The 19,130-nt window shown below is 42.1% G+C and overlaps 1 protein-coding gene across 1 annotated transcript in view; it reads left to right on the top strand.

The window, feature by feature from the left end:
• The window catches only part of AIDA (axin interactor, dorsalization associated), a 25,785-nt gene that overhangs the window by 3,277 nt on the left and 3,378 nt on the right, over positions 1–19,130 (top strand). The window contains exons 2-7 of the mRNA XM_025049852.1: positions 2,905–2,974; positions 9,064–9,117; positions 9,549–9,603; positions 13,185–13,248; positions 13,483–13,589; positions 17,332–17,454. Coding sequence (XP_024905620.1) covers positions 2,905–2,974; positions 9,064–9,117; positions 9,549–9,603; positions 13,185–13,248; positions 13,483–13,589; positions 17,332–17,454 — 473 coding nt within the window. The remainder of the gene's footprint in view (positions 1–2,904; positions 2,975–9,063; positions 9,118–9,548; positions 9,604–13,184; positions 13,249–13,482; positions 13,590–17,331; positions 17,455–19,130) is intronic.

The raw sequence follows: 19,130 nt of genomic DNA, 5'->3' as shown, positions 1-19,130 counted from the left end.
CCAGGCACTTGGGCACCTCCTTCAGGTCTTTGTTCAGATATTCTCAGGGGGCCCTCTTTGCCACCCTATTGAAATTGCGAAGCCTGCTCCCCTCCCCACCTCCTCTCCTCAGCCTTGCTCATCCTACCCGCCCCCCAATCCCGCTTAATTTTTCCCATAGTATTTCTCACCATCTAAAGTACAATATACGTTACACATTCATATGGTGTATCGTCCCTCCCCACGTGAATGTAAGCTCTTTGAGGGCAGGGTATCCGAGGGGTTGTCTGTTTTGTTCTCTCGTTTCCTAAGTGTCCAGAGTATACTAGGCTATCATTAAATACTTGTTTATTTAGGTATTATGTAATTATTGTTTTCTGTTGAATGGATCAACTCCAGAGTATACTTGGGAGCATTAAAGAGTTGATGCCAAAATACTGTTGGAACATTTAAACAAATGATAGCAAAACTAAAATTGCTATTGAAAATATGCATGATCAGTGAAAAGCAACTCCATTTAGCAGACCACTGTTTTCAGCACCCCGGGGATACATGACGCCTGATTTTCAGTAGCATGGTATGGAGTCTGTGGCTCAGAATCAGGTATTTCACAGGATCAGTCCTGGGGTAGTAATCCAGCCCATGGATGGCCCCAAAATATTTGTTAAGTAAGTACATGAGTGTGAAGACTGGCTGGTACCTGCCGTATATCACCTCAACCACGCCTCTGCCAGGGGAACCCAGAAATGTGCCCCAAACGTCAGTGCCGGTCTGCGAGATGAAGAAACTGTGATTTAGAAACTTCTTAGCAATTTGGCATCTTCACAATAGTTTTTATCGTATTTTATAAAGTGTTAGCCTGGAACAGATAGGGGGGGAAAGAACTGGAACGTCACTGCAGATAGTTCGACAAGCACTGGTTTCTGTCTCCGGTTGCTGTCAGTCACTTGTTCATGTGCCTAAAGTGCATTTCAAACTTCCCCCTTGAGAACAGTCCTGATTTTTCAAGGGTAGGTACCCTTGAAAGGTGACGTCATTCGCTAGAGAAGAATGTCGGGTTGGTTTCTCACCTTTACTGATAGAATGGCAACTCTTTTACCTGCTCATCTGATAGCCAAAATATGTGGATTTTACCGTAGCGGATATAGTCATGTCTCACTTTGTCTTAAAGTGGCGCAGTCATTTATGGATTTAGAAAATTATTATTTTTTTGCTTAGGATTTACAAAATGTTTTAAAAATAACTTTACTGAGATAATTTACATACCATGAAATTTACGTTTTACATATGCAGTTCAACAAATTTTTAGTGAATTCACCAAGTTGTGCAACCATCACTACAATCGAATTCTAGAACGTTTCCCTCACCACAGAAAGATCCCTTGTGCTCATTGGCAGTCACTTCATATGCGCACTCTAGCCCCTGGCAGCCGCTAATCTGCATTGTGTCTTTACAGATTTGTCTATTCTGGACACTTGGCGTAAATCGAAGCATGTGATACCCGGTCTTTACATGCACCTTTCATCTAGCGTGATATTTTTGAAGTCCATCCGTGTCGTCGCATGTGTCAGTACCTCATTCCTCTTTACGGCCAAACAATATTCCATTGAATGGATGTTCTCCTTTTCGTTTATCCATTCATCAGTTGATGGACATTTTGGGTATTTGCGCTTTGGGCTGTTATGCATAGTGCTGATGCTGTACAGGTCTTTTTGTATGTGAACATGTTTTCAGTTTTCTTAGGACTCTACCTAGGATTTTGAAATCGCCAGGTTATGCAGTAACTCTGTTTCATGTTTTGAGGAACTGCCAGAGTGATTTCCACAATGACTGACCCATTTTACGTTCTTACCAGTACTGTCTGAGGGTTCCACTTTTTTCACATCCTTGCCAACATCTGTTATTTTTCCCTCTCTTTTGAAAAAGTATACCCATCCTAGTGGGTGGGTCATGGTATCTCACTGTGGTTTTGATTTGTGTATCCCTAATGACTAATGATATGATATTCATGTGCTTATTGGCTATTTTTATATCTTTTTTGGAGAAATGTCTATTCAAATCCTTAGCCCATTTTTAAATTGAATTATTTATCTTTTTATGGTATAGTTGTAAGAGTCAATCCTTTGGTTTTTGCTGTATCGTAAATCGCTTTGGATTCTTACTTTCGGGTTGGATTCGTAACACAGATATGTGTTTGAAAACTCACTAACGGCCCAACTGCTATTTTCAAGTATGATAATTGGGCAAACAATGATTTTCATTTTTTCTCTAATTTCCATGAAAAATGTTTTCAGAAGTATAATTTGGTTATTATCACTTTGGCACAGCTGTAATTTGGACTAATCTTATCAGCAAATGAATGATAGATGGATAAAGCATCTCTGATTGGTACTGTCATTGGTGTGCACTGGACATGTTTAAGCAGAATCTGGACAACTGCTTGTCGGCTTGTCGTAGAGGAAATTCATCCATGCTAAAGGAAGTTGGGCTGCGGCCATGCCACCCTGAACAAGCCTCTCCTGTCTGATCTCGGAAGCTAAGCAGGGTCGGGCCTAGTTAGTGCTTGGATGGGAGACCACTTAGGAAGACCAAGTGCTGCAGGTGTAAAAATAATTAATTAAAAAAAAATAAAGGAAGTTGGGTTGAATGCCATTTGAGATTCTTTTCAGCCCTAAGGTTTCTTTTTTCCTGCCTAGAACTGAAATTTGTCCCACTGAAATGGTATGAAAAGGATTATATCTTATTGTCATTGTCATTGTATAAAGAGTTTCATTATGAAGATAATATAGATTTGTACTTTGAAAACAGAACAAAGTATTATTGTACTTCACCGTTTGTTTTTACAAGATTTAAATTGTTTCACCTTGTTGTACTTGAGATAGCTCGCTTTCCTACAATCCTAAAGAACGCACGTTTTTCTTACAGATTAGCAAGACATCTACAGAAAGAGGCCCAAGCTCAACACAATAATTCTGAATTCACCGAAGAACAAAAGGTACCATAAAATAATCTCTAGATATATCTGATTCCAGATGAAAAGGGTCCTGTCTTTTAGAGTCCATTAAGCAAAACCAGACAACAAAAACTGTCCTACTTAAGTACAAAGAGTAATACTTATGCTTTGCCAAATATTAAGTGATCAAGTAGAAATACCACATGATTTACCACTTAATGAATTTCTCACTTCATGAATTTCTTTACTCAGCCATTTAGACTTTTTAACTGTCCCGGAGATCATCCCCTCCCTGGTTGAGGGGGTGGGCAAGTTCAGAGACTGCAGTTTGATTTTGCTTAATTGCGTCCCACCTCAATACTTACTTTTAACTCTGAACTTTCTTAACTCTTTCTCTGCCTCCTCTCAGAACAAACAACCCTCAAAAAGCCAGCACGAAAAAAATTAGTTCAAGAATGTGGCGTAAGAATGTGTCAGCGAAATAAATGCATAAGGTTGCAAAATGTTTCAATGGTGCTCTTTCTCCTTGAATTAAAATTTTAATGTGTCAGGCTGATTCCTTGTACTGTTTGAGACGCTGAAAAATGGGATACTTTAAGAAGCTTTACTTTGGGAGAGCCATTTTTTCCTGGCTCAGAGTATCTAGTGTCAAACCAAATTTTAGTCTCATCGATAATGAAAAAAAAATCAGTGCGTCCGATTTTCCGTCATCTCTTAAAAAAAGACATTGTGAAAACTATGGTGACTTCATCTGTTTTAATTCTTTTTTTGTGTGTGTGTGCAAGGGGTGGGAGTGGGAGTGATATATATATTTTCATACTCTTTAAGCCCAAACAAATGAATTTTAGTCCTTAGGCCTGTATTCATTTGACTCTTTTTTATAGGAATACAGAAAGAAAAAAATCCCCAAAGATTAGGGTTAACCATATTTCTTACCTAAGTTTATGTTTGCATTTTAAAAATATTCAGGATTTACATTTACATCTAATATACTTTTTTGTGTTGAAAAAGAAACACGTTGCTATAATTTAAATGTGTATTTGTCTCTTTTTCTTAATAACTATTAATACCCACAATAGACTCAGAAAATTTAGGATTCGAGCCCTGGAAAATAATTACCACAGAAGAAATAATGGGTTTGCTTAAGGAAAGGAGCAAAGACTGTATATTCTATCGCCCCTAGAAGGTTGTGAAATCTGTCCAGGAATCGATTAGGAAGTGATCAGTTGGCATCACAGTATTGGGAGTTAAAACACCTAAATTTTGAAACAGAATCTCAAATATCTGAGCCTGTAAATTAACAGCTAACAGTGTGTTACGGATGTGGAAACAGTGCGAAGCCTTCGGGGATTAAAACTCTAACGACCCTGATATTTTAACCACCTATTTGCTTTGTCTCCAACTTCTGTCCCTTAGGTGTAGGGACTGTGAGCAACATCACGTACAAAGTGATCGGACCGAAATAAAACACACTAAATTTTTTTTTAAATGCCGTCAAGAAATGAGCTTTGTTATGTGATGATTAGACTAGTGAGAAAAAAAAATAACGTTTTCTTAATTTTCTTTCGCTTTCTAAGGTGAAGGTGGTGTTCGGTAATCCTATTTCTTTATTCCTTAATTACCGTCGTTTCTTAGTCAGCCACCTGGCTGCCGTCTCCTTTCAGCTAACACAGACACACAGACCTTATACTTTCTAAGGCCCAGGGGGCAGCGTGGCCCAGATGAGCGAGCCTGCGGTCTGGAGTCCGAGACTCGGTCTTCAGCACTGGCCCTGGCTCTGCGCCTTCATTTCCTTATATACAAAATGAGGGATTAAATAACATTAAACAATGGCAACAGGGATCTCTAAATCCTTCTCATACCTCTACCTTTGAGGTGTCCTGGACCGCTCTCCCCTGGAGACCTGATTTCTGCGGTATTTGTTATTTATGATACCTGCCGAGGAGGCATTTGTGGCTGCCAGTTGTGACTACAGAGAGCTTGTGCCCTCCTGCCTATCCTTGGGCTTGGAGAAGAACCTCCAAATCACTGTGTGCTACATTCTGATTGTGAGGCAAGTTGTGTGCATTCACAAATTCAGTTTTCTTGACAGATACAGGTGACACATTCCCAGCGGGCCAGAAAACTCATGTTGACAAATCGGCCTTATTTGAATGTCACATAAGGAAGAAGTTCGAGGCTCCAAGTTACTAAATGATTAGAAAACAAAGGCTTCCCAGGTGTGGTCTGGAGGACATTTGCTCTGAAAAATTAATAGATCTACTTTCAACAGAGAGAGTTTGCGACTTGTCAGGGCTTTTAATTTGCTAATGTATACGTTGAATCTTTAGAGAGTTTGGGTAATGGAGTATTTCTTAAATTTGTTTGCCTTTGGCAGTTTTTCTTCTCCCTTTATAGAACATTTCATTAGGTCTAGTGTTCTGAAAGAACACGTTATGGGAACTTCTGAAACCAACTGTTAGGTCTGCAAAATTAATTGAAGGCCAGACCTGGCACATAAGCCAAAGTAGAATAAACTCAATTGCGTTTTCCTCAAAAGAGGAAAATGGAGAATGTTATTCTCAGCAAAATCATTCTTGATGTTTCGTATTTGGAATTATAATCTTTATGCTTTTATTATTTTCACTGTTTTTGTTAATAGTGACAAATTTGAGAATTATGCCAACCATTCTCTAGTTTGTGGGACTTCGAAAGATTTTTCAAAAACCAACCGTATTTCTAGAGTGCTTTCTTTATGAAGCTTTTTACTGTGTAGCTCACAGTAAGCTTTTAAAAATATTACATGCTTTGTTGGAGCTCAGGTTATTGATATTTATTTGCATATGATTATTTTAAGATAAGAGAAATCCTAATTTCTGAGAGAATGAAATACACATCGTCACAGTATTTATTTTGTCTAAACTCTAAAGCAGAACTGTTGCTCTCTCTAAGCTTTACTAATTGTTGATAAAAAATCTTCACATGGATTTTCTATCCATAGTATTCTTAGAGATTTGCAGTGGAAAGTAAGAGAATTCGTGATTCTTGTCTGATCCTCCCTCGTGATTAGTTGACTTCGCTTTCAGTTCTCAATAGTTTTGTCATAGTAACGACTGGGTTTCGCAGCCAGAGGACAGCTGCCAAGAGCTTTCGTGCCATGAAGCTCCCTCCTTCGGTGTCACAGATTTCCTCATGTAAGTTTCTGGGCGAAACAGCACATCCTGTCTCATGATGCTTAGAAAGTCGTCCCTGTTTGAATCAGACTTGGTGGTGATGAGAATCCCAGCACTGTCTGCTTGTTCTGTGTTTTACAGGTCTCCCCTTTCCACCGCCACCCCCCTTTCTTGCTCCTCTCCCTGCCTCCCTGCAGCTAGAGAGTAGATAACTGGCTATTTACATCTAAAAAATTGAGTTTGGTTTGTGACTAGACCACTTCAACTATGTGTATTTTTGGAACCTATTATTTTGAACGTGTTTTAGCAAAATTAATTGAGCTCTTTAGTTGTGTAATTTTTATTCCATCTTTTCCTTCTGTTGCTCTCTTTGAGTTGTCGGTTTTCCTAGCAATGACCAAGCAAAACAGCCAGTATTCTGAACATGAAAATTTCCATTTCTGTACCATATTAGGCACGAGCAAGTCATTTGAATGAAGTGCTAATAATTTAAATGTTTCTAAAATTAACTTCACTTACCTTCAGTGCTTAGTCTTAATGTACTTAGGACCTGGCACGAGTGACCTTGTGCTTCTCAATTAGTTTTCTGAACCATTTGTTTCTAAGAAAGGGGAAACAATTACAGTAGCAAGCACCGGATTCTGACATCGACAAATGCTACATGTTTTAGAAGTCATTGCTACATCTGAAAATGATAGTGTTTCATTTCTTTTTTAATGCTGATGTTGGGTGTGGTCCCTTAAAATAGTTATGAATAATGCCTGTTGGTATTTTGCCATAGTTCAGTAGATTCTGTGTAAAAAGCTGTCGCTTCTGCTTAACTTGAAGAAATGTTTAAGTTTAAAATGGGTTATTAGTGGACTCAGTGGTTAAACTACATTTTATCCTAAAAGTTAAAAGCATCAAATCAAATGGACTTTATAGTAAAGAAGGAAAAGAAGTTAACTAATGTTTTTAGAGACGTACTCATTGATACATCTCACTTAATACAGACACAATCCTTTTTAAAAACCATTTTTTAAAGAACATAAAAAGTGTATTATTGCTCTGTTGTGTATTTTGCTTGTGTGTAGAAGGCATTGATCTTAGGGAAAGTTACGTAACCTCTTCAATTTTCCTATCTATAAAGTGATTGTATCTAATTCATAGGTTATAGTGATGATTAAATGAATTAATGTTTGTATATTCACTTAGGAGAGCCTGTCACTTAGTTAAATGCTCAAAGTTGTTAACCATTACCGTATTATTATATTTGCATTTCAAATGATTTACCAGTTTCGTCAGACTTGAGTGGTATGTTTGAACAACAGTGATTTGGGGCTGATGAGATTTTATGTAGAAAAGGCTCGCTGGTTCCTACACAATAGCTGTTCGACAGGGTAAATAAGTTTGAGTATCTTGAACTCTTTTGCAGTCGCTGTATTTAAATGTAATTGTTAACTGTAAATTTTCAGAATAAAATTGGGTATTTTCTAAACTCTTATATTGAGATAAGAAGAATTTTCAGATTGCGGATATAGGTAAGTATTGTTCCTGTGCCTTGGCCAGGAGTCATATCTTGCTGAGTCGTGGTCTGTTTTGTGAGTTGCTGTACCGGCTGTTGTCGATATGATAATGGCATAGCGCCCGCCAACCTAAGCGCCAGAGGGCAGGACAGCACTTGTCACTCCGCTCTGCCCCTCATTTATCTTGCAAAGAAAATTGACAGTAGAGAAAACCACCAAATCCAGTTTACTAAACTTTTGCAAGTCATCAGTACATTTAGAAATCATGTCATCTGTTTCCAGAATATGTCTTTGAATATGGCATTGCAAATATTGCACCAAAATACTTCACTTTTACGGTCTGTGTTTACTCCTAATAAATACTTAAGAAATGTCTGTCTCGGGAGGACTTGATGGCGTAGTTCAGCGGCCGTCCTGCAGACAGGTATTTTTCCTGCCGGTCTCCTTTTCCAGCCTGGTCACTCACGTTTTCTTCTGATCGTCACCTCCCCGGAGAGTTGAAATAGCTGACTGATCTTCCCTTGAGCCTTTGCGCTTTTCCCCTTCAGCCTATGGGCACTGTTGTCACAACAGTCTTCTTAAAGGACATCCCCGATAGTCATTCTTTGCCGCCGCAGTAAAACCTTCCTCGGCCAGTCATTGGGGGTCCCCTTCAGAACGACCCTGTCTCCTTCATACTTCACGTGTCAAACCTGTCTCTCCCCGGTTTCAGTTTGCAACTGTAAACAATTGAACCATGACGGTTTCTAAACTCTTTAGTTTAAGAGCCCTCCCGGTCCCTGGAGCTGATCCCTAACCCAGTCTTGTCTTATTTCTTTGGAACATGCAGCGGCTCACGTTGCTGAAACTGGCGGAATCAAGTGTCTCTTCTTTATATCACAGTGATTCTGTACGCGTCTAATCTTACGTAGTGGGACGTGAGCTTTTTAAAGGCAAGGACTACGCCCTGTCACTCATATTCATTTTATAGCTCATATTCTGTAAAACAGATCTGACTGCAATTTGCCACCATTCATTACACTCTTGATTTTACTTAGTATTTGTCTGCGTATTTAATCCAATGAGTCAGGATTAAACTCAGTCAGCGTTAAATTATACCATTATGCTAACTTTCAGATATTCTTATTTTGAAATCTTTCAGTGAATTTTAGGCTTTGTGGAGAAGAAGAGAAGGCAGAGCTTGGGAGGGAAGATGTCAGAAGTCCTTTTCATGGCCCTTTAAATTGTATCATAAAGCTATCATCAAAGCAACCTTGATTTAAAATTGGTTGTGGCACATTAGGTGGCGCCTTCTCTCCCTTATTCCAGCCTTTTGCCTCTTGTTTCTCTTCTTTAAAATCTGCAAGATGCTAAAAAGAACTAAAATTTAACTTGTTTTTTAAAATTGTACATCCTTTATCAATAAAAATTACCTTGCCGATTTTGAGAGCTCACAGTTATATACGGTATTTATAGCTTTCTCTTTTTCCTACAGAAAACCATAGGCAAGATTGCAACGTGCTTGGAATTACGAAGTGCAGCTTTACAGGTAAACAGGTTTTTCCCTATTTTTCTGGCATAAACCAATTGCAAAAGCTGCAAAATTAAGGAAAAGAAATTATTATAAGCTGTTACGATATAACATTAAGCATGCCTGCTAAAAGCAGTATTGTCTCAGAAAGGTTTATAACACTAGGAATTCATGGCTTAAGCTCATATTAAAAGATTTAGTTCACATTTTATAAATTATAGAATTAAAAGGTATGACTTTAATTATTTTTTTTCTGTTATTTTTAGCCTGAATGTTCCCCAAATTCAAAACAAACAAAAACCATTTTGGGACTTCTCTTTCCTACTTTGAAAGCAGGAAATAGATTCATTTAATTTGGCTACTTTTTGAATATTTTCGCCACTTAAAAGACACATAGTGTAGTGAAATCTTTATAACAAAAAGATGTAATGTGCATGTTTTAAATTCAGTCCACACAGTCCCAAGAAGAATTTAAACTGGAGGACCTGAAGAAGCTAGAACCAAGTAAGTTTCATTTTCTATTTTTTAGTGATACGCCTTTCAAAAAAATTTATTAGAGATATTCCCATTATTTAGCATAAATGCTTATTTGATTTATTTCTGTTCGTATCTAGCCCTATGTGATTCTTTCACGCTTTTGTAATTTCTATAATATTTATAGTAACTATTATTTGGTTTACCTTTATTTAGAATATGGAAAATTATTAGATTCTATATTCTACCTATATCTACATGTTTTAGCCTTTATTTTGTTTCAATTGCTTTAAAAGAGAATAATTACTTTGGTAAGCATTTATAGTAGCATCTGCTGGAGAATTTTACATTATAATCATCGATGCCCATTTATACTCTGTCATCAGAAGCTATAGTCCAGCTGTTTGAGCTGCACAATAAATGTTGTAAAATATTGCTTCAAATGTTTTGGTGTTTAGGATGCTGCCAGATAAAGCTTTTTTGGTGGTTCAAATGAAAGGTCCCTTAGAGGAAATGTTAGCGATATCGGCAAAGCACAAGTATTGAATATCACCACGGTCAATGTTAGGATGTTTTCATCACCCCAGAAAGAAACCCGGTACTGGTCGGCACTCCCCCAGCTCCCCAACTCCCAGCTCCCTAACTCCCAGCCAAGGCAACCGCTAATCTAATTTCTGCCTCTGTAAATTTGCCCGCTGTGAACATTTCCTATAAATGGGATGATATAATATGTGGTCTTTTGCAATTGGCTATATGTACTATTATTTTAAGAAAAGCATACTGGAGGCTGTAGTGGTTATTTAATGATCATATAATGGTTCTAAAGAAAATTACAATGCTCAATTTTTTTTAATAAGAATAATTAGGATTTTGGCTCCTTATTTACTTACTGTTTTCTGTTAAGTTTTTTTTTTCCAGTTTGTTTTTTAATAAAATTTAGAACCTTAGATATGTGGAATGACTATAAACCATTCATCCACAGATATTTATTATCTCTTCCTGTAAACATGCTCACTTATTTCTCCCGTTCCCAGGATCTTTCATGGTGACAGTGGCTACCATTTTTTAGAGTAGCAGCTATATACCAAGCACTCAGATAAATCTACTCAATTGCAATTTGCTAACAGACACTTTCTCATGACCTTACAGCTCATAAATGCCAGAACCGGGTTTTTACCAGGGTTCTGAGTGACCCTACCCTCTGTATTAATACCTATAATTGTGCAATATTGACATCAATTCTAAATATCCTACTACTCCAGTTCAAGCTCCTGAGAGGTTATTGGTGCGTATATTAGCGGGACTAACATCTGCATTGGTCTCTTCTCTTTCTTGTTTTCACGGTTGCTTGTTTTTATCTTTTTAAGATTGGGGTGGGAATGGAAAGGAAAGATAGTATTATTGGCATTCATTTTGTTATATTTTGAATTTACATGGTGCTTTTCATACGGACTTCTCCCTTCTTGGTACTTAATCTCTTTTTAGAGGATTTTAATTGCTGTTGCCTTCTACGGGAACATCAGTGTATGTGTTGTATCTCAGTAGTATATCCTCTGTAATTTTGAATTTATTGTTTTATCAGAATTAGTCATCTTTTTCAAATTGACACTTGACTATATTTCAAGTTAAGTATACTGTGTCAGGCTGGCCTCTGCCTTTTTTGAGACTGTTAAGAAAACAATTAATGAATGACTGTACTTTTCAACACGTAAGACTTGCTTTATTTTGCTAATGTATTTTTCCTCCAAGGTTTTTTAAATCTCTTATAATCTTCTCTGAAATATACTAAAACCAAGATCTTGAAAGTACTAGTCATTTAATTTTCTTATGTTAATCCCTAGTGATGTCAGTGAATCAGGTTTCGAATCTCTGCCACTTCCCCCTCGCTTATCCAGCCTCAGCTGCACGGTCTGTTCTCTTCCTTGAACAAGCCCAGCCGGTTCCTGCCTCGGGGCCTTTGTTGTTGCTCCGGCCTGCCCCCTAAACCCTGAACCCAGAGAGCCCTGGCCCCCGGGCTGCTCTGGACAGCCCCCGCCACGCCGGCCGGGTCAGGGCTCAGATGTCGCCTGCTCTGTCCCCCGAGCCGGGTCAGGCCTCAGCTGCACGGTCTGTTCTCTTCCTTGAACAAGCCCAGCCGGTTCCTGCCTCGGGGCCTTTGTTGTTGCTCCGGCCTGCCCCCTAAACCCTGAACCCAGAGAGCCCTGGCCCCCGGGCTGCTCTGGACAGCCCCCGCCATGCCGGCCGGGTCAGGGCTCGGATGCCGCCTGCTCTGTCCCCTGAGCTTTCGCTCTCCCCGTGCTCCTGCACCGTCGTCCCGTCCGTGCCTTCGCAGTTCATTAGCACATTCGTAGTCTGTGTTTCCAAAGTCGGGTCCTACGAAGGCAGGAGCCCCTGCCTTGGCCACTGCCATTTCTTCAGCACCTAAAGCATATGGGATATTATGGGCACTCACTGTACATTTGTTGAGAAGAAGAAAGACAGAGGAAGGATGAGGGCGAGAGCTGGAGGAAGGGAGAAAGAGAATAAGAATCATGACAATCTAGACTCAAGACTTGGACTTGGCCTTCGCTCTCACTGATGGACTCAGTAGGGGAGCCTATGTTACAAGACATCTGGTAAACAAGCCTTACACCTATGGGAGTAAGTCATCCGGTTGCAACCTGCGCACTGGGGTGGCAGTGTGCCAGGCCTGTTTCAACTCTAAGCTGCAGGAGTCCAAAACCAGGCTGCGTGAGCTGAGTGTAAAATCATAGGAACCTGTTGGATCGCCCAGTCACCGCCACTGCTGCACCTTCCTGCGATCGCAGGTGGTTACTGGGAAGCCGTAGGCTACATGAGAAGCCCGAGATGCCGTGCTTGGAGTGCCTCTGCAAGGGGTCTGCACTTACGGTACCTCTGCAGGTGTAGGCAGAATTGTTGACCTAAGTTCACATGCCAGGATGTCATCATCGACCACAGCCGTAGGACTGGGGGTGGTGCCACGTTGTTAGGATACTTCCCTTGGGGATAGATCTCTCCTGTGTGTGTGTGTATACACATATACGTGTGTACGTAATAACCTTTACGTAAGTGATAAACTTTATATGTGTGTATATAAGTTACACGTGCGTGTAATAAATGTTGTATATGAGAATTATAACCAGGTTTAGCAAACGTTACCAGTTTCATGGAGTTGAGGGGAAATCTAATCGGGACACAGAATAGGACAAGGTCATGGACCTCCGACTGATCATCTTTGATGTCTTTTGATTGACATAGTACAGGAGGGAGGCGTTTTTATCTCTGGTGCTCACATAACTATTTTGGGGATCATTTCCCATTAAGTTCATTTTCCATGAGGGCTCTGAGACTCTGGAACATATTCTCCTTGGAGATCTGATAGTGCTCTAAATTACTGGTACCTAGAATATACTACGGGTATTTTCGTTCTGTTAAGACTTGTAAGTCAATGGACAAATGCATTGTGATTTTGGATGATGCTAAGACTAGGAATTTTTACAAAGTTAATTTTTAAATGCATAGTAAAATTGATTTAAAAAAAAGTCATTTATGGTAAAATTTTAAATTTTGATTCCTGAAAGAATTCATGTGTCTTTCTCTTTCTATTCTAGTCCTAAAGAATATTCTTACATATAATAAAGAATTCCCATTTGATGTTCAGCCTGTTCCCTTAAGGTAAAATAAAGAAGCACTAATATTTGTCCTCTTATTTTGTCATCTTCTTTTACACCCGTTTTCGGATATTTCTAGATATTTCATATCAACACTGATATCATTGATATCAATATATCAACATTTTTATGTCAATATTTTTTATATCAATGTCTGACCCGGGAAGGGAGCAGCTTGCGGCTTCTCTAGCACATTTCGTTTTGCAGCTTGCTGTTTTTTCTGTCCTTTTGCATGTAGGAGAATTTTAGCGCCCGGCGAAGAAGAAAACTTGGAATTTGAAGAAGATGAAGAGGAGGGCGGAGCTGGAGCAGGGTCTCCCGACTCCTTTCCCGCCAGGGTCCCCGGTGGGTACCGCGTGTCGGCACATGTGCGTCGCGTGACATGGTCCCGGTCGGGGCGTCGGGGATGCGTTTCGGTGTCGCTAGCGGGAAGTTGACCCTGTTCAGGGCTCTGCCGGTCTGAAGCCGGTTTCGTGGCCGTGTTTTGGTAGTGGCTGTTGGAGAAGCGCTGTCTGAAAGCGTCTCAGGTCTGCGTCGGGGCTCCCTCCACCCTCGTGCTCGCTGATGCGCTGGGAGGACCCAGCACGTGGGCGCCCTCACCACCACCGCGCTGCTCTGTCGCCGCGAGGGAACACAAAGCAGTCAGCGAAGGGAAAAGGCGCATGAGGCAGGAAGCCAGCAGCGGCTTCCAGGAGCCCTTTCCCCGGGACTCACATGCTTGCGCTTAGTTCCTCCAGCAGCGACTTGTGAACTGTCGCCTTCTGGCAAAGCCGCTTGGAGACTCAGTGCCCAGGGCTGTCACTGGGGCCTGATCACGTGGCCCCCTCCGCCTAGCGCTGGCCCAGACTCCAGACGCTCAGAGGAGGCAGATACTCAGCATAATCCATACTGTGTGCATAGGCAGCCTAGGCCTAGTGACCCTCTTACCAGAGGCCACGGGGATCCCTCCCCAAACCCAGGTTCCCGGACTAGCCTGGGCCAGGCAGGTCTTCCGGAGAGCTACAGTGAGTACTGCTCTAATGAATCAAATTGTGGTCATCAAAACAGGATCCAGGGGAATGGTACTGAGCAAATGCCCTTTATTTTTCCCATCTTGTTTTGGGCAAGCAAATCACGTTTGGCCAGCCTGTTACTTGCAGGAGATATCGCTGAGGCTCTCCCCATAGATAACCTAGGGCAGGCACCTGGATCGATTTCTTGCCTATCCCAGTTACTGTTTTACTCCGTACTGTTGGGGTTTTCATTTCTAATAAACTAGTTCACTTTACGAAGTACAGCGATACGCTATAATGTGATGCATTTTCCAGTAGACTCCAGAAGCTTTATGGTTAAATACAGTCGTGTCATCCAGGGAAGTCTCTGGGTAATAGAAGTGCAGTACTGTGCCAGTATCTTTAATACTCCTTTGGGACGAGGCGTTATGCAGTGCAAACGACGTAGACTTGAACCAGCAGAGGAGCCATCTCGCTCCTTGTGCTGTGACCTGTGCAGTTATCAGCTTCCTGGGAACAAGTTATCGGCGAAGGACGAAGGGCCACCGACGGGCCAGCTGCACGCAGGAGATGGTGTCGACCACTGGACACTGTGCCGGCCCGCAGGGGCCTTGATGCCTGCCCTGCCACCCCCACCCTGCCCACAGCGGCAGAGGCCCTCACACCCACGTGCACGCTTGCTCTATTGGTTGGTCAACGTTTTCACACAGTTTCTAAAACATTCTGGAGTGAACTGGTCTTTATATAAACACATATAAGCTTTGCCATTTTTGTGATGTCATCCAGAACTTTTCATTTTCTCTGCAAGAGTTTTGTCACTAACCTCTCTGTGAAGAAAGCCGTGAGCTGTGACAGGGTCAGGGTTTTCTGTTTCGCACGAGGAGCGTCAGCTGTGACGGACACCTCAGTGCAGCTGCCGGCGCAGTTCTCCAGAGACAGGTGAAGACTGGACATCAGTCCATCTGGGCCTTTGAGCCAGAAAAGGTTTTCTTGATTTTCACCATCAGTAGATCTTACAAATGCTCGAGAAGCTGTTTTTATAGTTTATCACAATACCTTTTCCGCATCATCTGCAATATCATCAATATATCAACTGATTGTACCGTTTGAGATTGGAGCTTTTCAATTTCTTATATGGCATTTTGTCCTAAACTATCATTTCACATGCCGGCATTATTAGCTTCTCACCAAATGTGTGACTTCTCTTTCTCTGGGCATTAAATTCTGCTACTAAGTAATTCACTCCCCGAGCCTTTTAAATTGAATATGACTTGTTTAAAAAGCTTCGCCCTGTGTAACTTACATGATTATTAGAGTCTCAGCGTGATCAGCACCTTGTCAGTGGCTGTGATTTTCCAGTGCGGCACCCACGGCTGCATTTGTGGGTCGTTTTCCACAGACCGCACAGCGGAGCGAGACAGCTCGGGGAAGCAGCCCAAGTACAGCCTATTGCTAGAGGCCGATATCCGCTCATTACCACGCACTTCACCCGCTTTTGCCCAGTTTGCTCTCCTCCCTCCCCCTCCCTTCTGAAACCGCCTCTGTTGTCTGCGCCTCTGAGCTTGTTTTTGTTTCGTTGTGTTTGTTGCTTGCTTTGTTTCATATTCCACATAAGGGTGAGATCGGATGGTTTTGGCCCTTTTCTGACTTATTTCTCTCAGCATGACGCCCTCAAGGTCCGCGCCTGTTGTCGCAATGGCAGTATTTTAGGGGTTTCTTAACGCTGAAGCCCCTCCCTTCGAGTCCAGTTAAAAGCGCCTTTTCTTGAGGTGCCTTCGTCTGTAGAAGAGTCCAGAGAAGCCAGCCTGAAGGGTCTCATGCCACGTATGTGTTTGGAGTTAGCATCCCAAGCCCGTTAAGATTTCTTCATGCCACACTGGGGCGAAGCCTCTAGTCTTTCCCAACCCTGCATTTTCTGAGTTCTCAATTTTTAAAAATTAGTAAGTAAAAATTCTAACTCATTTCTAACCACTCTTATTCTTTTACAACTTTATTGAAATAGAATTTTCACATTATAAAATTCACAAATTATTAAGTGGCCCAGCCAGTGGCTTTTGATAAGTCTGTAGTATTGTGCGTCTATCAGTTTGATAGATGCAGTTTGAGAATATTTTCTCTGCCCCATGGTTCCCTCAAGCCTGTCTGCAGTCGATTAAACGTAGTCTATTTGTGACGTAGTAAGTTAATGGATTCCCAGACTTCAGATACTTGATCATTAAAAGTCAGGTGACACATTGTTGGGCAGAAACTTGAGTGTTAACCAAATTCCTTTATCAGTGTTAGGTCATGCAGTCTGAGGCACTATGTATGTATCAGATTAAAATCAACTCTTGTTTACATTTGTTCTTCTCAGATGATTTGAAATAAATGAGCAAACCGTACAATCGATTTCTTCTTTCATGTATTTTCTCCATGGGACATGCCTTGTGTGGTTCCGGGTGGTTTTCAGTTGTAAAACGTGTAAATGGTATACGGAAAGGATTTTAAACGTAGTTGCTCCCGTAGTTTCGTGTGGCATCCTCAGCAGGACTAATTTCTGACACGTGATCATACAGCATTGGATGAAGGAAGGAGTGAGAAATCATTCAGTTAAATATATAAATATTAAATTGTATGCTATTTCGTCATCCATAGTAACCAAAAGATTTGTTGATTGATTCTGGTATTAAATTTCCTAGACTTTAGGATATGACATTCTTAAAAAGCTGCTTCTGTCTTTATCCTGTCGCTTCAGATTGAGAGAGGTGTACTGTATATGAATTTACGTAAAGCGCATGTATTATATGAGTACATTATTATGTACATTATCAAGTGTTTTATACTTTGTAATTTTATACTTTCCTGGACTGAGTTGAATTTTTAACCAACTTGAATTAGCAATTTCTGCTTTCGCGTTATGAGGTATGAGAGTATAGATGTATCTTGTGTTTAATTAAATATTTGTCTGAAAGGAACATTCGGGAGTTTTAGAAACCAGAATAACGCCTGGCTCGTTACTAAGCCAGTGAAGAGGGAGGCCGTGTGTTCTCTGTGTTAGACGTTTACTCCGAAGTCCCGGGCGGAGCTCGTTTTCACCGCCGTTTCTCCGTTGCCAGGCACCCTGCTGCCGCGGTTGCCATCAGAACCGGGGATGACGTTACTCACCATCAGAATCGAGAAAATCGGGCTGAAGGATGCCGGGCAGTGCATCGATCCCTACATCACAGTCAGCGTGAAGGGTGAGTGGCTCTGTCCGCGTGCTGCGCTCTGCTGAACTCTGGCGTTGCTCCTCGCTGGGGTGCTTGGTGGGGACAGGGCTCCGGCATCTGCGACAACTCATTTTAAATCTTTCCACGGCGGGGCAGGATCTCTCAGGAGGCCATCATTCCTTCATGGAACGTTCCTGAGAGATTTACTAAAAATATTTTCCCGTTACAATTTACACTCATGTTTGCTTTTGAGTTTTTCTTTGTCTCTGTCTTTTTATTCTTAAAATGCCGTCAGGGGCGCTCCCTAGACAGACACGGCCTTTAGCAGTGGGTACGTCCTTCAGGGAACAGATTTAAAAACGCCCCCACCTCCCAGGTGTCCCCCGTTTCCCGTGCCCTGCACAGGTGTGAGAGGCAGGACTTCAGTGCGTCATAAGACGGGACAGGGGAATGGGACACGTCCAGCAATATCCACACCCCGAAACTCATCCTGTGCAACCTTGAGAAGAGCCGTATTTCTCACCTTGAATTGTTACCATGGTTATTGAGCCAGACTGTTCTTAGATTTGCTTTTCTCTACCATCCAGTGTGGCAAACGCTTGGCAGATCCCTGAAACCAGCTTTTTCAGTCTTTGGCCTCAGAGGGAGACCACAGGGGTTGAATTCTTTTATTGCCACTGCCAAGCATTTTATCCAGCATTTTATTGTAAAACACTCAACGGTCGGGCGATTGAGTGTGAAGTTCAGAAGTGATGGCGCAGTTAACCCTGTTCACAGCGAACCTGCAGCCAGAGGCAGAGCAGAGAGGCTCACGGACCCCGACGGAGGGGATTGTTCCCAACGGCGGAAATCATCTCAGATCCACTTGGGTTCATTAGCACCAAATAAAAGAAAAAGGAATTGGGCTGCGGAGAGCAATTTTAACATGAAGAGACCACGATCCACGGCACGAACGCTGTGCTACTTACGTGATCCGTTACCAAGTCCACGGCCAGCCGGGGGCGGGGTGCTTATACCCCGTGTGGTCTTCCAGGCCTTCCAGAGCTGCAGGTCTGCTTCGGGGGTGTGCACTGCGAGACAGAGGACTGTCGTGATGACGTGGTGTCGCGGTACTTTTGCACGCACGTCGAGCTGAAACCTGCCTTTGCGTAAATACCTTTAGGAGCCGAAACGATCAAGTGTCCTGAATCGTTTTAATTTCTCTAAGATGGGGCTGGGGGTGATCCAGAAACACCGGGAAGTCCTCAGACGAGTCCACGTGGAGTCTGATTAAACTGGGAGAGTCCTAGCGCCAGGCACTTAGAACGACACCCCGTGTGCCGCCTGGTGGTTGTGAGTCAGGTCACATTGTGGCGAACACACCCAGACGCAGGCAGCACAGGAGACAGTACACGCGTGTGCAAGGGTTTCACGGGCAGCTCTCGCCCGTCGTCTGGCCCTGTGAGCCAAATACAATGGGAATTCTGATCGTGGCAGGTTTCAGGCCTTCCCGGGCCAGGCGCTCGATCACGGGTGGGGGACCGCTGTGGGATGTTACATTGCAGATTTTTGTCGCACACGAAGATGCAGTGGCCTGTTCCCTAAGACAGACACAAAGTCCTCTTCACCTCTTAGCGATAAGCGTCAAGCTGCGTTCGGGCTTTCTCGTGGACCCCGTCACGGAGGGCTTCCTCCTTCCATCCATGAGGCCACCCACCGCCCTCTCC

The sequence above is a fragment of the Pteropus alecto genome, unplaced genomic scaffold (assembly GCF_000325575.1).
Source record: "Pteropus alecto unplaced genomic scaffold, ASM32557v1 scaffold65, whole genome shotgun sequence".
Lineage (NCBI taxonomy): Eukaryota > Metazoa > Chordata > Mammalia > Chiroptera > Pteropodidae > Pteropus > Pteropus alecto.
Note: the sequence above shows the minus strand (reverse complement) of the source record. Positions and strands in the feature narration are given on the sequence as shown.